Raw genomic sequence first — 14,195 nt, 5'->3', positions numbered from 1 at the left:
CTGCAAACTGTTGGGCTTGGTGCAATGGCAGCCAGCGGGGCAGCCTCGTTCCCGGGGGGCGGGGAACCCGGGCACTTACCAGGACCTCCTGCCCTACAGTCAGGACGGAGGTGTAGGCCTCCAGGTACACGCGGCTGCAGCGCCTGACGGCCTCCAGGCCCTTCACTGTGATGTCCTTGGCATCTCCCAGGCCCAAGCCGATCAGGTAAAGCATGTCAACGTCCAGGGGGAGGGGCACTGCAGGGCAGATGGACAAGGAAAACGGGTGTCAGCGACCCCACCCCCACCCCTGCGCGGGGATCCCCGAAGCTTCGAGATGCTGAGCACGAGGAGGGAAACCAAAACAAACTCAGACCACAAGGAGCGAGGAACTGGATTAGCTCACTTCCCGCTTCCTAAGTGAGCATCGGAGTCCGTGTCCTCAAGCAGCCCCATCCCGCTCGGTCCACCAACCTAACAGCAGCCGATCACCGGGGGAGAGAACCGGCGGGGGGAGGGTCCCCGTCGTGCCCAAATTGCTCTTTGCCGGCAGGATTCGCGCCCAGCTCGGAACCACGCCGCCGGCTTCACCTGCGGTGCCGCAAACCGCCGGCGCCTTTACGGCACTTTACGACCAGCTCGCCGGCTTCCGCGCGGCGCGGGGCGCTGGGTCGGACCCGAGCCCTGGCATGGCTTCTGGGGCAGCACCGGGCCAGGGGCTTCGGCATCCCCGTCATAGGACTGGGTACGTGAGGGAGGCTCGCCTCCTCCGACCCACGACGGGGCGACGGGTGGGACGACCCCCTCCCCCGGCGGTGTCCCGGGGGTGCCCCAAGCAGGGCCCGGCCCGGCGTGTGACCTCACTTCCCAGCCGGGCAGGAATGCCTCGGGTTTGTCCCCGAGTCCTAGTGCGGAGAGTCCCTGGGGCGGGCCGGGTCATCCCGTGCCGGGGAGGCGACCTCCGGGGGCGCTCGGGGACCCGAGGCTCCCGGGGGTGGGAGGTGGGGGGTTCCTGCAGCCTCCGGGCCGCGTTCCGAGGTCGGCTTGGTTCGGGTGGGTGTGAACGCCCTCCGACAGGTCACGGGGGCTCGTCCCAGGCCCGGTCCAGTTTGTGGGCTGAACCCTCGTGCTGGCGATCCGCGTTCTCCCGCTGCGCCTGGCCCCGCCCCCTTAGCCTTGACTTGATGGGTTTTATTCCTGGGGTCCACCCGCCCTTGGCACGGATTTCCACTCATTGTCGTGACCTGGATCCATCCCTCACACCGTACAGAAAACTAATTCCACGTGCATCGTAGATGTCAATGGAAAAACCTAAAACTGTTCAAACTTCCAGGGGAGAACAGAGGAAGAAATATTCGGGACCTTTTATTTAGGCAAAGACATCACGTGTCTCATCCGTGAAATAGAGATTGTACTACTATCATCCCCCATCGCGCTATTGGGGAGATTAATGAAAAATCCACATATAAAGAGCACAGTGTAGCGCCTGGCAATTAGTAACATTGGCAGAGGTGGAGGTAGAGTTTGAAATTAACTTTATAGCTATATAGTGTTCGATTATAATACGGCAGTTAACCTCCATCCTGCCTGAATTGGTTTTCATTCTTCCCATTCACAAAATTTCTTTGAAATAGTTAAGTTCCTTCATAGATCAGCCCTCAACATTTTATAGATTCACAAAGGGACGCCTAAGCAAACAGGATGCTCCGAGGCACTCTTTTCGGGGAACGCTTTCTGTTTCTGTCACCCTGTCATGGAGTTAGCGTGGTTGGGAGCAAGTAAGTGTGGACCTGGAAATTTGTTCATCCTTAAAGTAGAAGAGGCCTAATACTGCACGTGGCGTTTATTTCTTGGTAGTTTCTAAACGGTCTACTGGTAAGTGGAGAAAATGTCCATTTCAGATCTGAACAATTTTTTTTCCCTTTTTTAGCCGCGCCACAGTAATAAGAAGGAAAATTGTACGTTCACGCAATATGGCACTAGACGGCAATGAAAAAGAGCAAAGTTCCGTGACATGAAACAAAGAAAGAAAGTAGAGTGGAAGATACCTTGGAGATGGGCCCTAGCTTACACAGAGCAAAGTCCACAAAATCGTAAGTACCATTTGAGGACTTCTTGCATATGTGTACAAGCATGTACCCACCACCTAGATCAAGATATGGATGTTTCCAGCATTGCAGAAGGCCCCCTTAGTCCCCCCCCTAGTAAATGTCTTCCTCAAGGTAACCATTCTGATATAAATTAATTTGTTCTTATAAATAAAATCATCACACAACGTACTACGCTTTTGCACCTGGCATCTTTGGCTCAACTTTATTTCTGTGAGGTTTATCCATGCTGTTTTATATAGCAGAAGTTCCTTCTTTTTCCTTGCGGAATAGTATTCCTTTCTATGACTATATCACAATTTATTTCTCTTTTTATTGTCGATGAACATTGAAGTTGTTTTAGTTGGGGGTCAGTGTGAAGAGAACTGCTATGGACATTGTTATATCTGTCTTATTGGACGCAGCACTCACTTCTGTTGGAACATATACCCAGGGGTTGGAATTGCTAGGTTGTAGGATATGTGTGTTTTTACTCTAATAAATAGTGCCAACAGTTTGCCGAAGTGTACGACTTACATTCCCACCAACTGCTGGTGAGAGTTCTAATTTCTCCATATCCTTGCCAACACTTGGTATTGTCAGCTATTTGAATTTAAAACCACATCTCATTGTGGTTTTAATTTGCCATTCCCTGATGATTAATGATAATCACTTCATATGTAATTAATTATTTCTAAGTAAATTAAAAAAAAAATTTTAAAGGCAAAAGTATTTACCTCCCCCACCTCAATGTTCTTTAAGTGCTGAATCTGTGCTCGTAAGCAAGCCCATTCTCGAGTGAGGTAAATGCTCTTTAAGTGTGCCTTCACGTGTCTGCACAGTGACTGTGTGTGCCTGAGGAATGTGGTCGTGCCCAGAGAGAGCACCACGGTCAGGATGCCCGCTCATTGCGGCACAACGACATGTGCGGGTTTGGACCGTTTTTGCTATCCTAAGGGGACTGCTTTAATCTGGGTGATTTCTAAGACACGCGTAGGGTCCGGAATCCTCCTTGTGTGGAAGGAGTGGGTTAGAATGGACAGAACACTTGGTCGGTAATGAGCCTGGGTTCTTGCGTGTTTCATGGTTCTGCACCCCAGTAACAGGACCCCTCTTCCTCTTCCTTTTTGATCTTTGATTTGAAAATAAGCTAAACTGTAATTCCTTAAGCCTGGAAAGTAGCATAACCAGAATACAAAAAACATTTACGTAAGTCATTATTAAATATATGTGCTGATAAGCTGTGTAGACCTTGAGTTACTCAAACTTAGCAATGTGGTCACTTTTGATACTAACCGACTGATTTATCTTCCCATGATAAATCTAGGGACTTTTTCAGCCACGGTTAAATCCCTGTCTATATCAAATTGCAGAATTTCCACCAACTTAATTATCTGGGAGCCGATTCGGGGTTGCGTTTTCTGAAACCAGGCAGGCCTGGTGGGATGGGATGTGCTGCGTTCTTTCCTTGCGTTTTACTTTATCTGTTCCTTTGTTTTGCAGTAATATTTTCTGTTGTAACTTTTTAGCATTTTTAAACAAATCATTGTCCGAGTTCATTAAGTTTTTGACAGTAGTGGCTTGTTTGGATCCAGACTTATATGAAATCTATATATTTTAATCATATCTTTGCGTCTGGTTATTACTCATCTTTGAGCATTCACTACCTAATACTCGATAAAATTCTTTTTTTCTTTTTAGTATTTTTTAAATTTCATTTTAGAGGGAGGAGAGAGAGAGAGAGAGAGAGAGAGAGAGAGAGAGAGAGAAGGGGGGAGGAGCAGGAAGCATCAACTCACATGTGTGCCTTGACTGGGCAAGCCCAGGGTTTCCAACTGATGACCTCAGCATTCCAGGTGGACGCTTCATCCACTGCGCCACCGCAGGCCGGACGATGAAATTCTAACAGTAGTGTCACCAATATCATTCACTCCGAGTACACCAATTGCAGAAACAGTGAAAAGTTGTGGCTGACAGCACTTGCATTGTGACTCCCCTTATTAGCGATGTGACCTTAGGAAAGTCCCCGAAATCTTAGTTGTGTTACGTGTAAAATTCAAATAATAAAGGTACTTTTCTCGTAGGATTATCATTTGCATTAAGTGAGGTAATACTACGTATTTGAACAGCTTTGAACAGTGTCTTGTTCTTAGTAATCATTCATTAAATGTTAGCTCCCATTTTTAAATACTGCTGTCTTTAGGGGTTTTGTGAGCATTCAGTGTGATTAGCACAGTGTATGTAACAAGGCCTGCAGTATACACACGTTACACAGTGTATGTAACAAGGCTGACACCAACTGTTATCACTACCAAACAGAGGTTTACTCTGGCTGGTGTATTTTACACAATTGCTATGTGTTAAGTAAAATTGTACTTCAGGACCAATCTTCCCTCCCCCCCCCCCCCAAAAAAAATGAATTTACAAATAGATTATTTGGTACTCAGCAGACATGGATTTCCAGGCTAAAGCTCAATGCTTTTAAAAATTATAATGTAGCCTGGCCTGTGGTGGCGCAGTGGATAAAGCGTCGACCTGGAACGCTGAGGTCCCTGGTTCGAAACCCTGGACTTGCCTGGTCAGGGCATTGATGGGAATTGATGCTTCTTGCTCCTCCCCCCATCTCTCTCTCTCCCTCTCTCCCCTGTCTAAAATAAATAAAATCTTTAAAAAAATTATAGCTGAGATGTTATTTGTAATGAAAGGAAGCAGTAACTGGTGTTAATAATTAAACAATAAATAATTTAAAACTTTTTAAAGTTAAAAAGAAAATTAAAGGTTGTTTTTCTTGGCTAATGAATGACGGCGTGTTTTAGTTCCCAGTAACTTTGTCCCGTGGCCAGTTAAGCTCTGTCGGAGGCGGGGCTGTCTGGGGCATGGTGGTGTGAGACTCGGGGACTAATTCTGTTCTTAAAGAAGCAGCGAGGACTCGGACAGAGATGACGTTCCGAAGCGTGCTGGTCCTGACGCCGGCCTCGCGGCGTTACCTGGGCTCCTGCCGGCCCCTGGTGCCTCCCAGCCATACGGTGCCTGTCCAGTAGCAGAGAGGCCTGGGTCATCCCAGCCAGCTGAGCTCACACCGCAGTTCAGTCCGCTGACACCGGGGTTTCTTGCCCTTGGCCCCATCTCAGCATCAATGAGTTCTAGTTTGTAGAGCAAGCCCCTCCCCCACCCTCACCCCCCGCAAAAAAGCTAGGGGCTCCCCTGTGGGAAACTGTTCGGGTCACTACATGCCGCCAAGCAGGTTGTGCCCTGCACGCCTCGGGACGTGCGCTTCACACTGACACCTGCAGCCTGCTCACCTGTCCGTGCCGGCCCGGTGGCCGTCCCCGTCTCTAAAATCAGTGTCGTCCAGCCCTGGCCAGTTGGCTCAGCGGTAGAGCGTCGGCCTGGCGTGCAGGAGTCCCGGGTTCGATTCCCGGCCAGGGCACACAGGAGAAGCGCCCATCTGCTTCTCCACCCCTCCCCCTCTCCTTCCTCTCTGTCTCTCTCTTCCCCTCCTGCAGCCGAGGCTCCATTGGAGCAAAGATGGCCCGGGCGCTGGGGATGGCTCTGTGGCCTCTGCCTCAGGCGCTAGAATGGCTCTGGTTGCAATGGAGCGACGCCCCAGATGGGCAGAACATCGCCCCCTGGTGGGCATGCCGGGTGGATCCCGGTCGGGCGCATGCGGGAGTCTGTCTGACTGCCTCCCCGTTTCCAGCTTCGGAAAAATGAAAAAAAACAAAAAACCTTTAAAATCAGTATCGTCCACCTGCTGTGCTCCTGCTTGAACAGATACCCGGTATCTCCTGCTTCTTGATGTTTCTGTTTGGTACGTTTTAAACGAGTGACTCGTGCCGTACCAGTGCGTGCGGAAGCAGCACTTTTCAGCCGTGGTCAGCGCGTGCGCCTGGATTTGCCCGGTGTGCGCGGTCTTTAATTATTGATGTGCTCTGCTCCGTACCTGGCTTCTGGCTCACCGGCCTCCCTTTCGCGGCCCCTCGTGGCTGTGTGTTGTTGTGTCCGCCCGGAATGCGCCTTCCTGCGTTACCCCACAGGAGGCTTGTCCTTAGACTGGTCACCCTGTCCTTGCGTCTCCAGCCTCGCCTGACCTCGCCTCTCCTTCTTCTCTGAGTCCTGGAACATGTGTGTCTGTTGCTTGTTTCTCTAGTGCGACCGTCGGTCTCGAGGCAAAGGGCAGTGCTGTGTCCTTGTGTTCATGTACGTACGCCTCTGTCGGTTTGCTCTGCTCGTGACAGGCGCCACGTGACTGTGTGTAGAACGTCCTGGTGGAAGTGCAGTCCCGCTTCGTACACCACTGGAGTGGTCACGCGTGCGGTGGCCATCATGACGTCTAGAGTATTCTCAGTGGCACAGTTGAGTTTGAGATGTGGTGACTGTAAATCTATGTGAATGACTGTGAGCACAGTCAGATTGGAGGGGGCGGGGATGGATCGATACCTGGCGTTTCCTACTCTTAGAAGTTTACCTGGACTGTCAGGAAATGAAGACAAGTTCGGGTCTGAGTTAACAGGGCTCTGCATTCACCGTGGTCGTGCCCAAACCACAGAGAAGTGGGTCCTGGCAAAGCTCTCGGCGGTCCTCGGGCTGTGGTAGCATTTCATGACTGTGAACGCAGACTCCGTTTCATGGTGAACTTTCAACAAAACCCGACGGAGCTATGGGATTTTCCTCCCGCTGTGGTGGGCCGGACACAGGAAAGGCAGGCGCAGAGCGAGTTATTACTCATCTCTGCGAACTCTTCCAGCCCTCTCCCAGAGGTCTCCTGAGAGCTGGACTTCCTTTGTGCTGAGGATCACATTTTTGGGCAGATTCTTGCACCTTCGTGAGTGTTCCTCACATGCAGAGGGTGACTCTGAAGCCCTGCAGCACCTGACTGGCCTTAACCGGCCGCTTCAGGACGGAAACTGTCGAGTGTCCTGTGGCTGCGTGCTCTCTGCTCTCGGGGCACAGGGGGAGCGCAGGTCACTGTCTGCGCCCCTAGAAGAGAGGGATCCGCGCAGGAGAGCAGCGTGCGTGGCTGTGCTCCGTGGAGATGACATGGTGATGTGCAGCGCTGCATGCTATGCGACAGGTACAAGCAGGACGGCAGGAAAGTGGGGAGTAAGATGAATTCTACTCCACGCTGCTAACGTGCTCTAATTCTGTTCTCTTTACAATGTCTACTCGGAGCCTCTCTCTGGATGCTTGACTGGTCACCAGATCACCAGAGGTGATTTGTGTCGTGGCTTGGGGGACTATGTGGGGTGTGGTCCAGGGACGCTCACCTGGTGCGGATGGACGGCCTTGTGGATACAGTTCAGCCTTACGCTCGTGTTAACTGGGTTTCCCAGTTACCCAGAATACCGGTCGCTTAGCAATGGAATGACGCTAACTACATCAGTGTTCGTGGTGTTTGGGGAGAGGCCAAGAACATGTACATATTCCTAAGTAGGACTTTCCTTCTTCCAGATGCCAACTTGAGGATGCTTGACGAGCATAATATCCAAATAGGTAAGCGGGTGTAATTACCTAGACCTGGGAAGACACGAGGAAACACCGGTTTTCCACAGAGCACACTCGCTGCTGGAATTCTTCTGGGCCCCACAGACATAAGTTCCCTTTGTGAGCCCTCGTCTCTGCCTGCCCGCTTCATGGTGACCTGTTCCCTCTCTGCATTAAAGGCACTGGTTCGGGGCCGTCCTGCGGCCACTCCGTGCTGCCTGGAGAGGTCCCTGTTCTCTCTCTGCGTTAAGGGCACTGGTTTGGGGCCATCCTGCGGCCACTCCGTGCTGCCTGGAAGAGGTCCCTGTTCCCCGTGGAGACACATGACCGTCTCAGTCCTCCTGGGCTCATCCCTGTAGTGCAGCAGTATTTCCAGTTCTGCCCTTACGTCTAGGGCAGGTGTCCCCAAACTACGGCCCGTGGGCCGCATGCGACCCCCTGAGGCCATTTATCCCGCCCCGCCGCACTTCCGGAAGGGGCACCTCTTTCATTGGTGGTCAGTGAGAGGAGCACTGTATGTGGCGGCCCTCCAACGGTCTGAGGGACAGTGAACTGGCCCCCTGTGTAAAAAGTTTGGGGACCCCTGGAAGGTCTTGTTCTTTTCTGATATTGCTGAATAACCGCAGTTTTGCTAAAAATAATACGAAAAGATTCTAACTATGATTATTCTAGGCCCTTCCAACAGTGTTGTTGCAGTGAGTTCCTGAGCTGGAGCTCCAGGGGCGTTAAAGTAACGGCTGTACCCCCCCCCCCCGCCCCCACGGATGTTCTCCACGCTGTGTGGGCCCACAGCTTGCACCTGCTTGCCCAGACCAGAGGGTCTGGCTGACCCTGTGTGCTCTGACCCCTAGCTAATTGCTCTCCATGCCTCCTGAGGAACTCCTGGGTCTTCAGTCCCCTGTGACCACGGCTCCAGCTCTGTTCTGCCTGGCTGTTGTCACCCCTCCCGCCACTGCAGAGCGGCCTCCTCCCCGTCTCCCGGGCTCAAGTTTGAGTTCATTGCCTGGCCCGTGTCTTCCATTCCAGTCGTGTCTTCCCCACAGAGAAATTTCACTGTGTCCTTACAGCCCTTCAGTCCTCACCGTGCAGGCCTCCTCTCTGTCCTTACAGCCCTTCAGTCCTCACCACGCAGGCCTCCTCTCTGTCCTTACAGCCCTTCAGTCCTCACCGTGCAGGCCTCCTCTCTGTCCTTACAGCCCTTCAGTCCTCACCGTGCAGGCCTCCTCTCTGTCCTTCAGTCCTCACCGTGCAGGCCTCCTCTCTGTCCTTACAGCCCTTCAGTCCTCACCGTGCAGGCCTCCTCTCTGTCCTTCAGTCCTCACCGTGCAGGCCTCCTCTCTGTCCTTACAGCCCTTCAGTCCTCACCACGCAGGCCTCCTCTCTGTCCTTACAGCCCTTCAGTCCTCACCGTGCAGGCCTCCTCTCTGTCCTTACAGCCCTTCAGTCCTCACCACGCAGGCCTCCTCTCTGTCCTTACAGCCCTTCAGTCCTCACCACGCAGGCCTCCTCTCTGTCCTTACAGCCCTTCAGTCCTCACCGAGCAGGCCTCCTCTCTGTCCTTACAGCCCTTCAGTCCTCACCACGCAGGCCTCCTCTCTGTCCTTACAGCCCTTCAGTCCTCACCGTGCAGGCCTCCTCTCTGACAGCGTCTGCCTCTCCCCCGTCCCTTCTCCGTCCTCCTGGGTCAGGTCCTCGGCTCCGGCCCCCTGGGCCCGCCGTCCAAGGTCGGCTTTTCTGGCTGTCCCGTTTTGCCCCTGCTGTGCCCGTTCTGCGGACAGCCCGCACCGTCCTCCCGGGAGAGGTTCACCGTCAAGAGTCCGTTCACACAGCTGTGCTCCGGGAAGCCTTTCCTGCACTTCGGGTAGAGCAGAGCAGAGCAGAGCAGAGCCGTGTCTGCCCCTCCCCCCCACCTCGCGCCATGCCCCTGAGGCAGCTCCTTGTGTCCGGGCCCCTGGGGGGGGTCTGTCTCCTGGGGGAGGCAGTGATCTCCTCACTTTTGCAACTGCAGCAATGCCTGGGATTGACTTAGAATATTTCTTTCCTAAATGAATGAAATAAACGGGCCCTTGGTACCCTGGGTTTCATTTTCTAGTTGTAGGCGACCTTGGCTGTGGTCACATGAACTGATTTGTAAGTTTCAGGGCATAGATTGGAGCAGGCGCCCGGTGGGTGGGCGTGCAGCCGCGAGTCACTCCCCTGTGGGCTCCAGCCAGCCCCTCACGTCCTCAGTGCAGAGTGGCATGTGTCCCTTCTCCATGACAGCGGCCCACATTTGATGGGAAACTGTTCATGGTAAGGATGAATTCAGTCAGTGCTTTGTGGGCGATTTTGATGACACAGTTTCCTTAGAAAAGTGAGTGGCGCTGGCTGGTTCACAGGGTTGACCACACCCGTCTGCAGCGTGACAAGCCTTCTGTGGGCCTGGTGGAAACGGTCCGTTTCCGCAGTTCATTCCCTTCCTCGGGAACAGGACACGTGCACGAGCGTGCACCGACGCGGGGAGGACAGAGGTGGCGCTCCTCTGTGGAGGAGGTCCGCGCCTGTGTGTCTGGCATCTTCCTCGAGGACAAGCAGGTCCGCTGATAGTGGGGTTTGCACCGTCAGTGAGTACGTGCCCCGGGGCGGTTTGTCATTGAGGTGTGGCTGCAGTGTTGTCCCTGCCGTGTCCCCTGCCATTGCGGCTCTTCCCCCTCAGAATACAGTGTTCCTCGCCCCATGGGATGGACTCGTGTCCCTTGCCCTTTCTCCGGGTCGCCCCGAGTCTGGTCTCTTCCACAGAGAACGTGCTTCATCTGTTACCCTCTTCTGAATCTCAGCTGCGCTCCTGGCTTTTCCTTCTGCCCGTTAGAGTGCCCGACGTAAAGGACACAGAGCCTCCTCGTCTGACCCTCGCCCCGTCCCTCTTCTCCAGGGCCTCCTACTTGATCTCACTCCTGTGGCTCCAAGTCACGCAGTTGTGGCCTCTTCCTCTCTCTGCCCCGACCTGCGGGCCAGGCCTTCCCCTCCGTATTTCCACCTGCAGTTCTTCCTGAGCTGCTAGCCCGTGTGTTCAGCTCCACGCCGCTGAACTCCATTGTCCACAGCCTCTCGGGATGCACGCAGCTGAGCTCTGCCCTTCCCACCGGGGACACTTTCCTTCCTCGGCCCGTTGGTGAGGAGCACGTTCAGACCAAGCCCTAGGTCCCTGCTGTTGACCCTGCAGGTGCCATCAGATCCAATCCCGTCTTACCCTCTTCTGTTGCCGGACTCTGATTCCTCCTTCCTGTCCTAATTCCAAGGCCTTTCTGTTTTCCTCCACTTCCTAAAACTGATGGTCCAGTCTCATCTGACATATACTCTGTTTATAACACTGCTCCACCTTTGTTTTTCTGAATCACATTTCTTATTTATTCCCCTTCTTGAGACCCTTTAGTGCTTCCCACCACACCGAGGGTAAAGTCAAACTCCCGGGCGTCGTGCATGGAGGCGCCCTGCGCTCTGACCCCATGTTTCTGTCTGACTGCAGCGCTTTCCTCTGCTGTGAGCCGTTCAGCTTCGAGTGGGGACCAGGGAGCACGCCATGCACGTCCCCACACCATCCTTCCCCTTGGGGGCTCCTCCTGGCCCCTGCCCACTCTCACTGCAGGCCAACCTCCTTCTTCTACACCTACTTCTCTTCCTCGTCCGAGCATCTGGTGATGACAGACTCCCTGGACCTCGTTTCTCCCAGTGCGATCACGCCCGCTGTAAGGACCTGAGTCTCGCAGGGTGTGCGCTCCCTGACGGGACGGAGCACGTGTACCTTTGTGTCCTGCCACTGACTATGTACCTATGGAATGTGCTTAATAAAAGTTTGTTGGATGAAAATGTCTGATACCTGATTTACTTCACAAATACTATTATCCACAATTACGCTTTTTACAAAAATTATACAGTGTGTCCGTAAAGTCATGGTGCACTTTTGACCGGTCACAGGAAAGCAACAAAAGTCGATAGAAATGTGAAATCTGCACCAAATAAAAGGAAAACCCTCCCAGTTTCTGTAGGATGATGTGGCAGCAGTGCGCATGCGCAGATGATGACGTAACACCGTGTATACAGCGGAGCAACCCATGGCCATGCCAGTCGAGATGTGGACAGTACAGAGGAAAGTTCATTGTGTTCTGTGGCTTGCTAAATTCGAATTCGTGACCAAAGTGCAATGTGAATATTGGCGCGTTTATAACGAAGCGCCACCACATAAGGAATAACATTACTCGGTGGGATAAGCAGTTGAAGGAAACCGGCAGTTTGGTGGAGAAACCTCGTTCTGGTAGGTCATCAGTCAGTGACGAGTCTGTAGAGGCTATACGGGATAGCTACCTAAGGAGCCCTAAAAAATCTGTGCGTGAGCCCACATTGAACTGCACTGAATAGATATGAAACTGGGAGAGTTTTCCTTTTATTTGGTGCAGATTTCACATTTCTATCGTCTTTTGTTGTTTTCCTGTGACTGGTCAAAAGTACACCATGACTTTATGGACACACTGTATAACGCAAAATAGGTTTACTCTAAAAATCATCACATCTCCTATATGAACCAAAAGCCTTTGTGGTTAGAGAAAGTAGGTCAGGCCGACAAGTGGCAATAAATACAGAAAAGCCTTTTCTTTTATTTTTTTTAAGTGAGAGGAAGAGAGATAGTGAGGTAGACTCCCGCATGTGCCTTTACTGGGATCCACCCAACAACTGCCATCTGGGGCTGATGCTTGAATCAACCAAGCTATTTTTAGCACCTGAGGTTGATGCTCAGACCAGTCCAGCTATCCTCAGTGCCCAGGGCAATACCTGAACCAATCAAACCACTGGCTGTGGAAGGGGAAGAGGGAGAGAAGGGGGAAAAGGAGGGGGAGAGAAGCAGATGGCCATTTCTCCTGTGTGTCCTGACTGGGGATTGCACCCAGGATGTCATGATCTGACACTCTATCCACTGAACCAACCAGCCAAGGCCAAGTTACATCAAACTTCCTAGGTTCAGGCCAAACCACCCTAAAACTGCCTTCATTTCAAACACCAGCAGCAAGCTTGGGAATTTTCGGGGCTACACTCTCACTTCTGACGAACTGGTTACACTCTTGGGAGGTTCCTGTGGCCTTCTCAGTTTTGAGTGTCTGCTAGAAAAACTGGCAGAATTTAGGAGTGCTGTTCATAGCTTCTAGTTTCATTACAGCAGAAAAGACACCAATGAGAACCAGCTGGAAGAAGAGACACGTGGAGGGATGTGTGGGAGGGCCCAGGTGTGAAGTGCTCTGTGCTGTCCTCATGGAGTCAGTGTGCTCCCCCCCCCACACACACACACACCAGCGTGTTACAGCACAGAGTATCACTCCAGGGGAGCTCATCTGGCCTCTGTCCCGGTTTTTATCAGGACCTCATATGTAGGCATGATTGGCTCATTGCCATGAGTTGAACTCAATCTGCATCTCCCCACCCCTCCAGAGGTGGTGCTGAAAGTCCCAAACTTCTGAGCACATGATTGGTCTTCCTGGCATATCCAGTCGTCATTATGAGTCATCGCACTAGTGGAAACTGTAGGAGCCCACCATGAATACCAGACCTACCACTGGGGGAATTCCAAGGATTAAAAAGCCCTTTTACAGGAACCTGGCAGAAAGGCCACCCACATGCTTTATCCAACAGTCATAGACCATCTCAAAAAGAGCCTGGCCACCAAAACAAGCATTTGCAAAATGTAAATTATATTGATAATCCAGAACATGTGTTCATTTGTCTGTTTTAATCATATCAAGAAAAGAGCATGATTTGAAGGAAATGGAGACAGGATACCGAGATATTTGCACTCCTGTTCATTGTAGCATCATTCAGAGTGTCCAAGCTACAGAAACAACCTCAGTGTCCCTCAGCGGATGGAGGGATAAAGAAGATGTGGGGTTTTAGTTATGAAATGAATAAGGTCTGAGGATCTAATGGGAAACGTGACTATAGTTAGTAACACTATATAATTGAACTTGCAAAGAGAGGAAACTTAAATGTCCTCACACACACACAAAAGAAGGCATTTGGAGTTCATGTACTGATTTAAGTCTGAATGGCACCTAAATCCTAAACTGACAGCATACGTTTCCATTTGGCAAAGTTTGTTAGAGGCTGCCTGTCCATACAAGGAAAATTGATCAGAATTAGGAAATGCTTCTGAGAGAAAATATTCAAAGCACACACACGTCTGATTAAAGGACGTGTATCTGAATAATGAAGCCGTACTCCGAGGGCACACTCCCCTTGGTCCTTCACTCACATCACTACCACACACTTCCAACCCCAGCAGCGTGGGGCTTCCCCACCGGCTGGGTGTCCTGCAATTCAGCCCCCAGAGTCAAGGCCCAGCCCGCCGGACTGCTCCCTGCTTCAGACGCGAGCACAGTAGCAGGTCCTGAGGTGTGCGGTGCATTCTCAACACCAAGCAGTTCCTCCGTCCTCAGCAGCCTGCTGCCGGCAGCCCTACAGTTTAACTCAGTTCTGACACTGTCTTCCTGGAAGTCGTGTGGGTGCCACAGGGTCAGGGCTCAGTCCCAGGGCCCCTCCTTAGGGCTCGATCACAAGTCCAGGTCCTCACGCGTGCTTCTGACTGACTGTGGGTCAGGTTCCCACCACCCCCTTTTTGGGGTG

General features: G+C 52.1%; 1 protein-coding gene and 1 long non-coding RNA gene across 3 annotated transcripts in view; one reads left to right on the top strand and one right to left on the bottom strand.

Annotated features, from left to right (window-relative positions):
* Nucleotides 1–599, bottom strand: part of DPH5 (diphthamide biosynthesis 5) — a 28,343-nt gene extending 27,744 nt beyond the window's left edge. The window contains exons 1-2 of one of the 2 annotated variants that reach the window (XM_066246781.1): nt 454–599; nt 80–237 (exon numbers count right to left, since the gene is read on the bottom strand). In XM_066246781.1, the coding sequence (XP_066102878.1) occupies nt 80–214 (135 nt within the window). In that variant the 5' untranslated portion in view covers nt 215–237; nt 454–599. Of the gene's footprint in view, nt 1–79; nt 238–385 lie in introns of both variants that reach the window. The other variant, XM_066246780.1, reaches the window with a different exon arrangement.
* An 11-nt stretch (nt 600–610) lies between these two features.
* The window catches only part of LOC136315303 (uncharacterized), a 31,782-nt gene continuing 18,197 nt past the window's right edge, over nt 611–14,195 (top strand). The window contains exons 1-2 of the long non-coding RNA XR_010727473.1: nt 611–724; nt 1,910–2,072. This is a non-coding gene — a long non-coding RNA (uncharacterized lncRNA). The remainder of the gene's footprint in view (nt 725–1,909; nt 2,073–14,195) is intronic.

The sequence above is a fragment of the Saccopteryx bilineata genome, chromosome 11 (genome assembly GCF_036850765.1).
Source record: "Saccopteryx bilineata isolate mSacBil1 chromosome 11, mSacBil1_pri_phased_curated, whole genome shotgun sequence".
Classification (NCBI taxonomy): Eukaryota; Metazoa; Chordata; class Mammalia; order Chiroptera; family Emballonuridae; genus Saccopteryx; species Saccopteryx bilineata.
The sequence above is the reverse complement of the archived record's forward strand: the minus strand, read 5'-3'. Positions and strand labels throughout refer to the sequence as shown.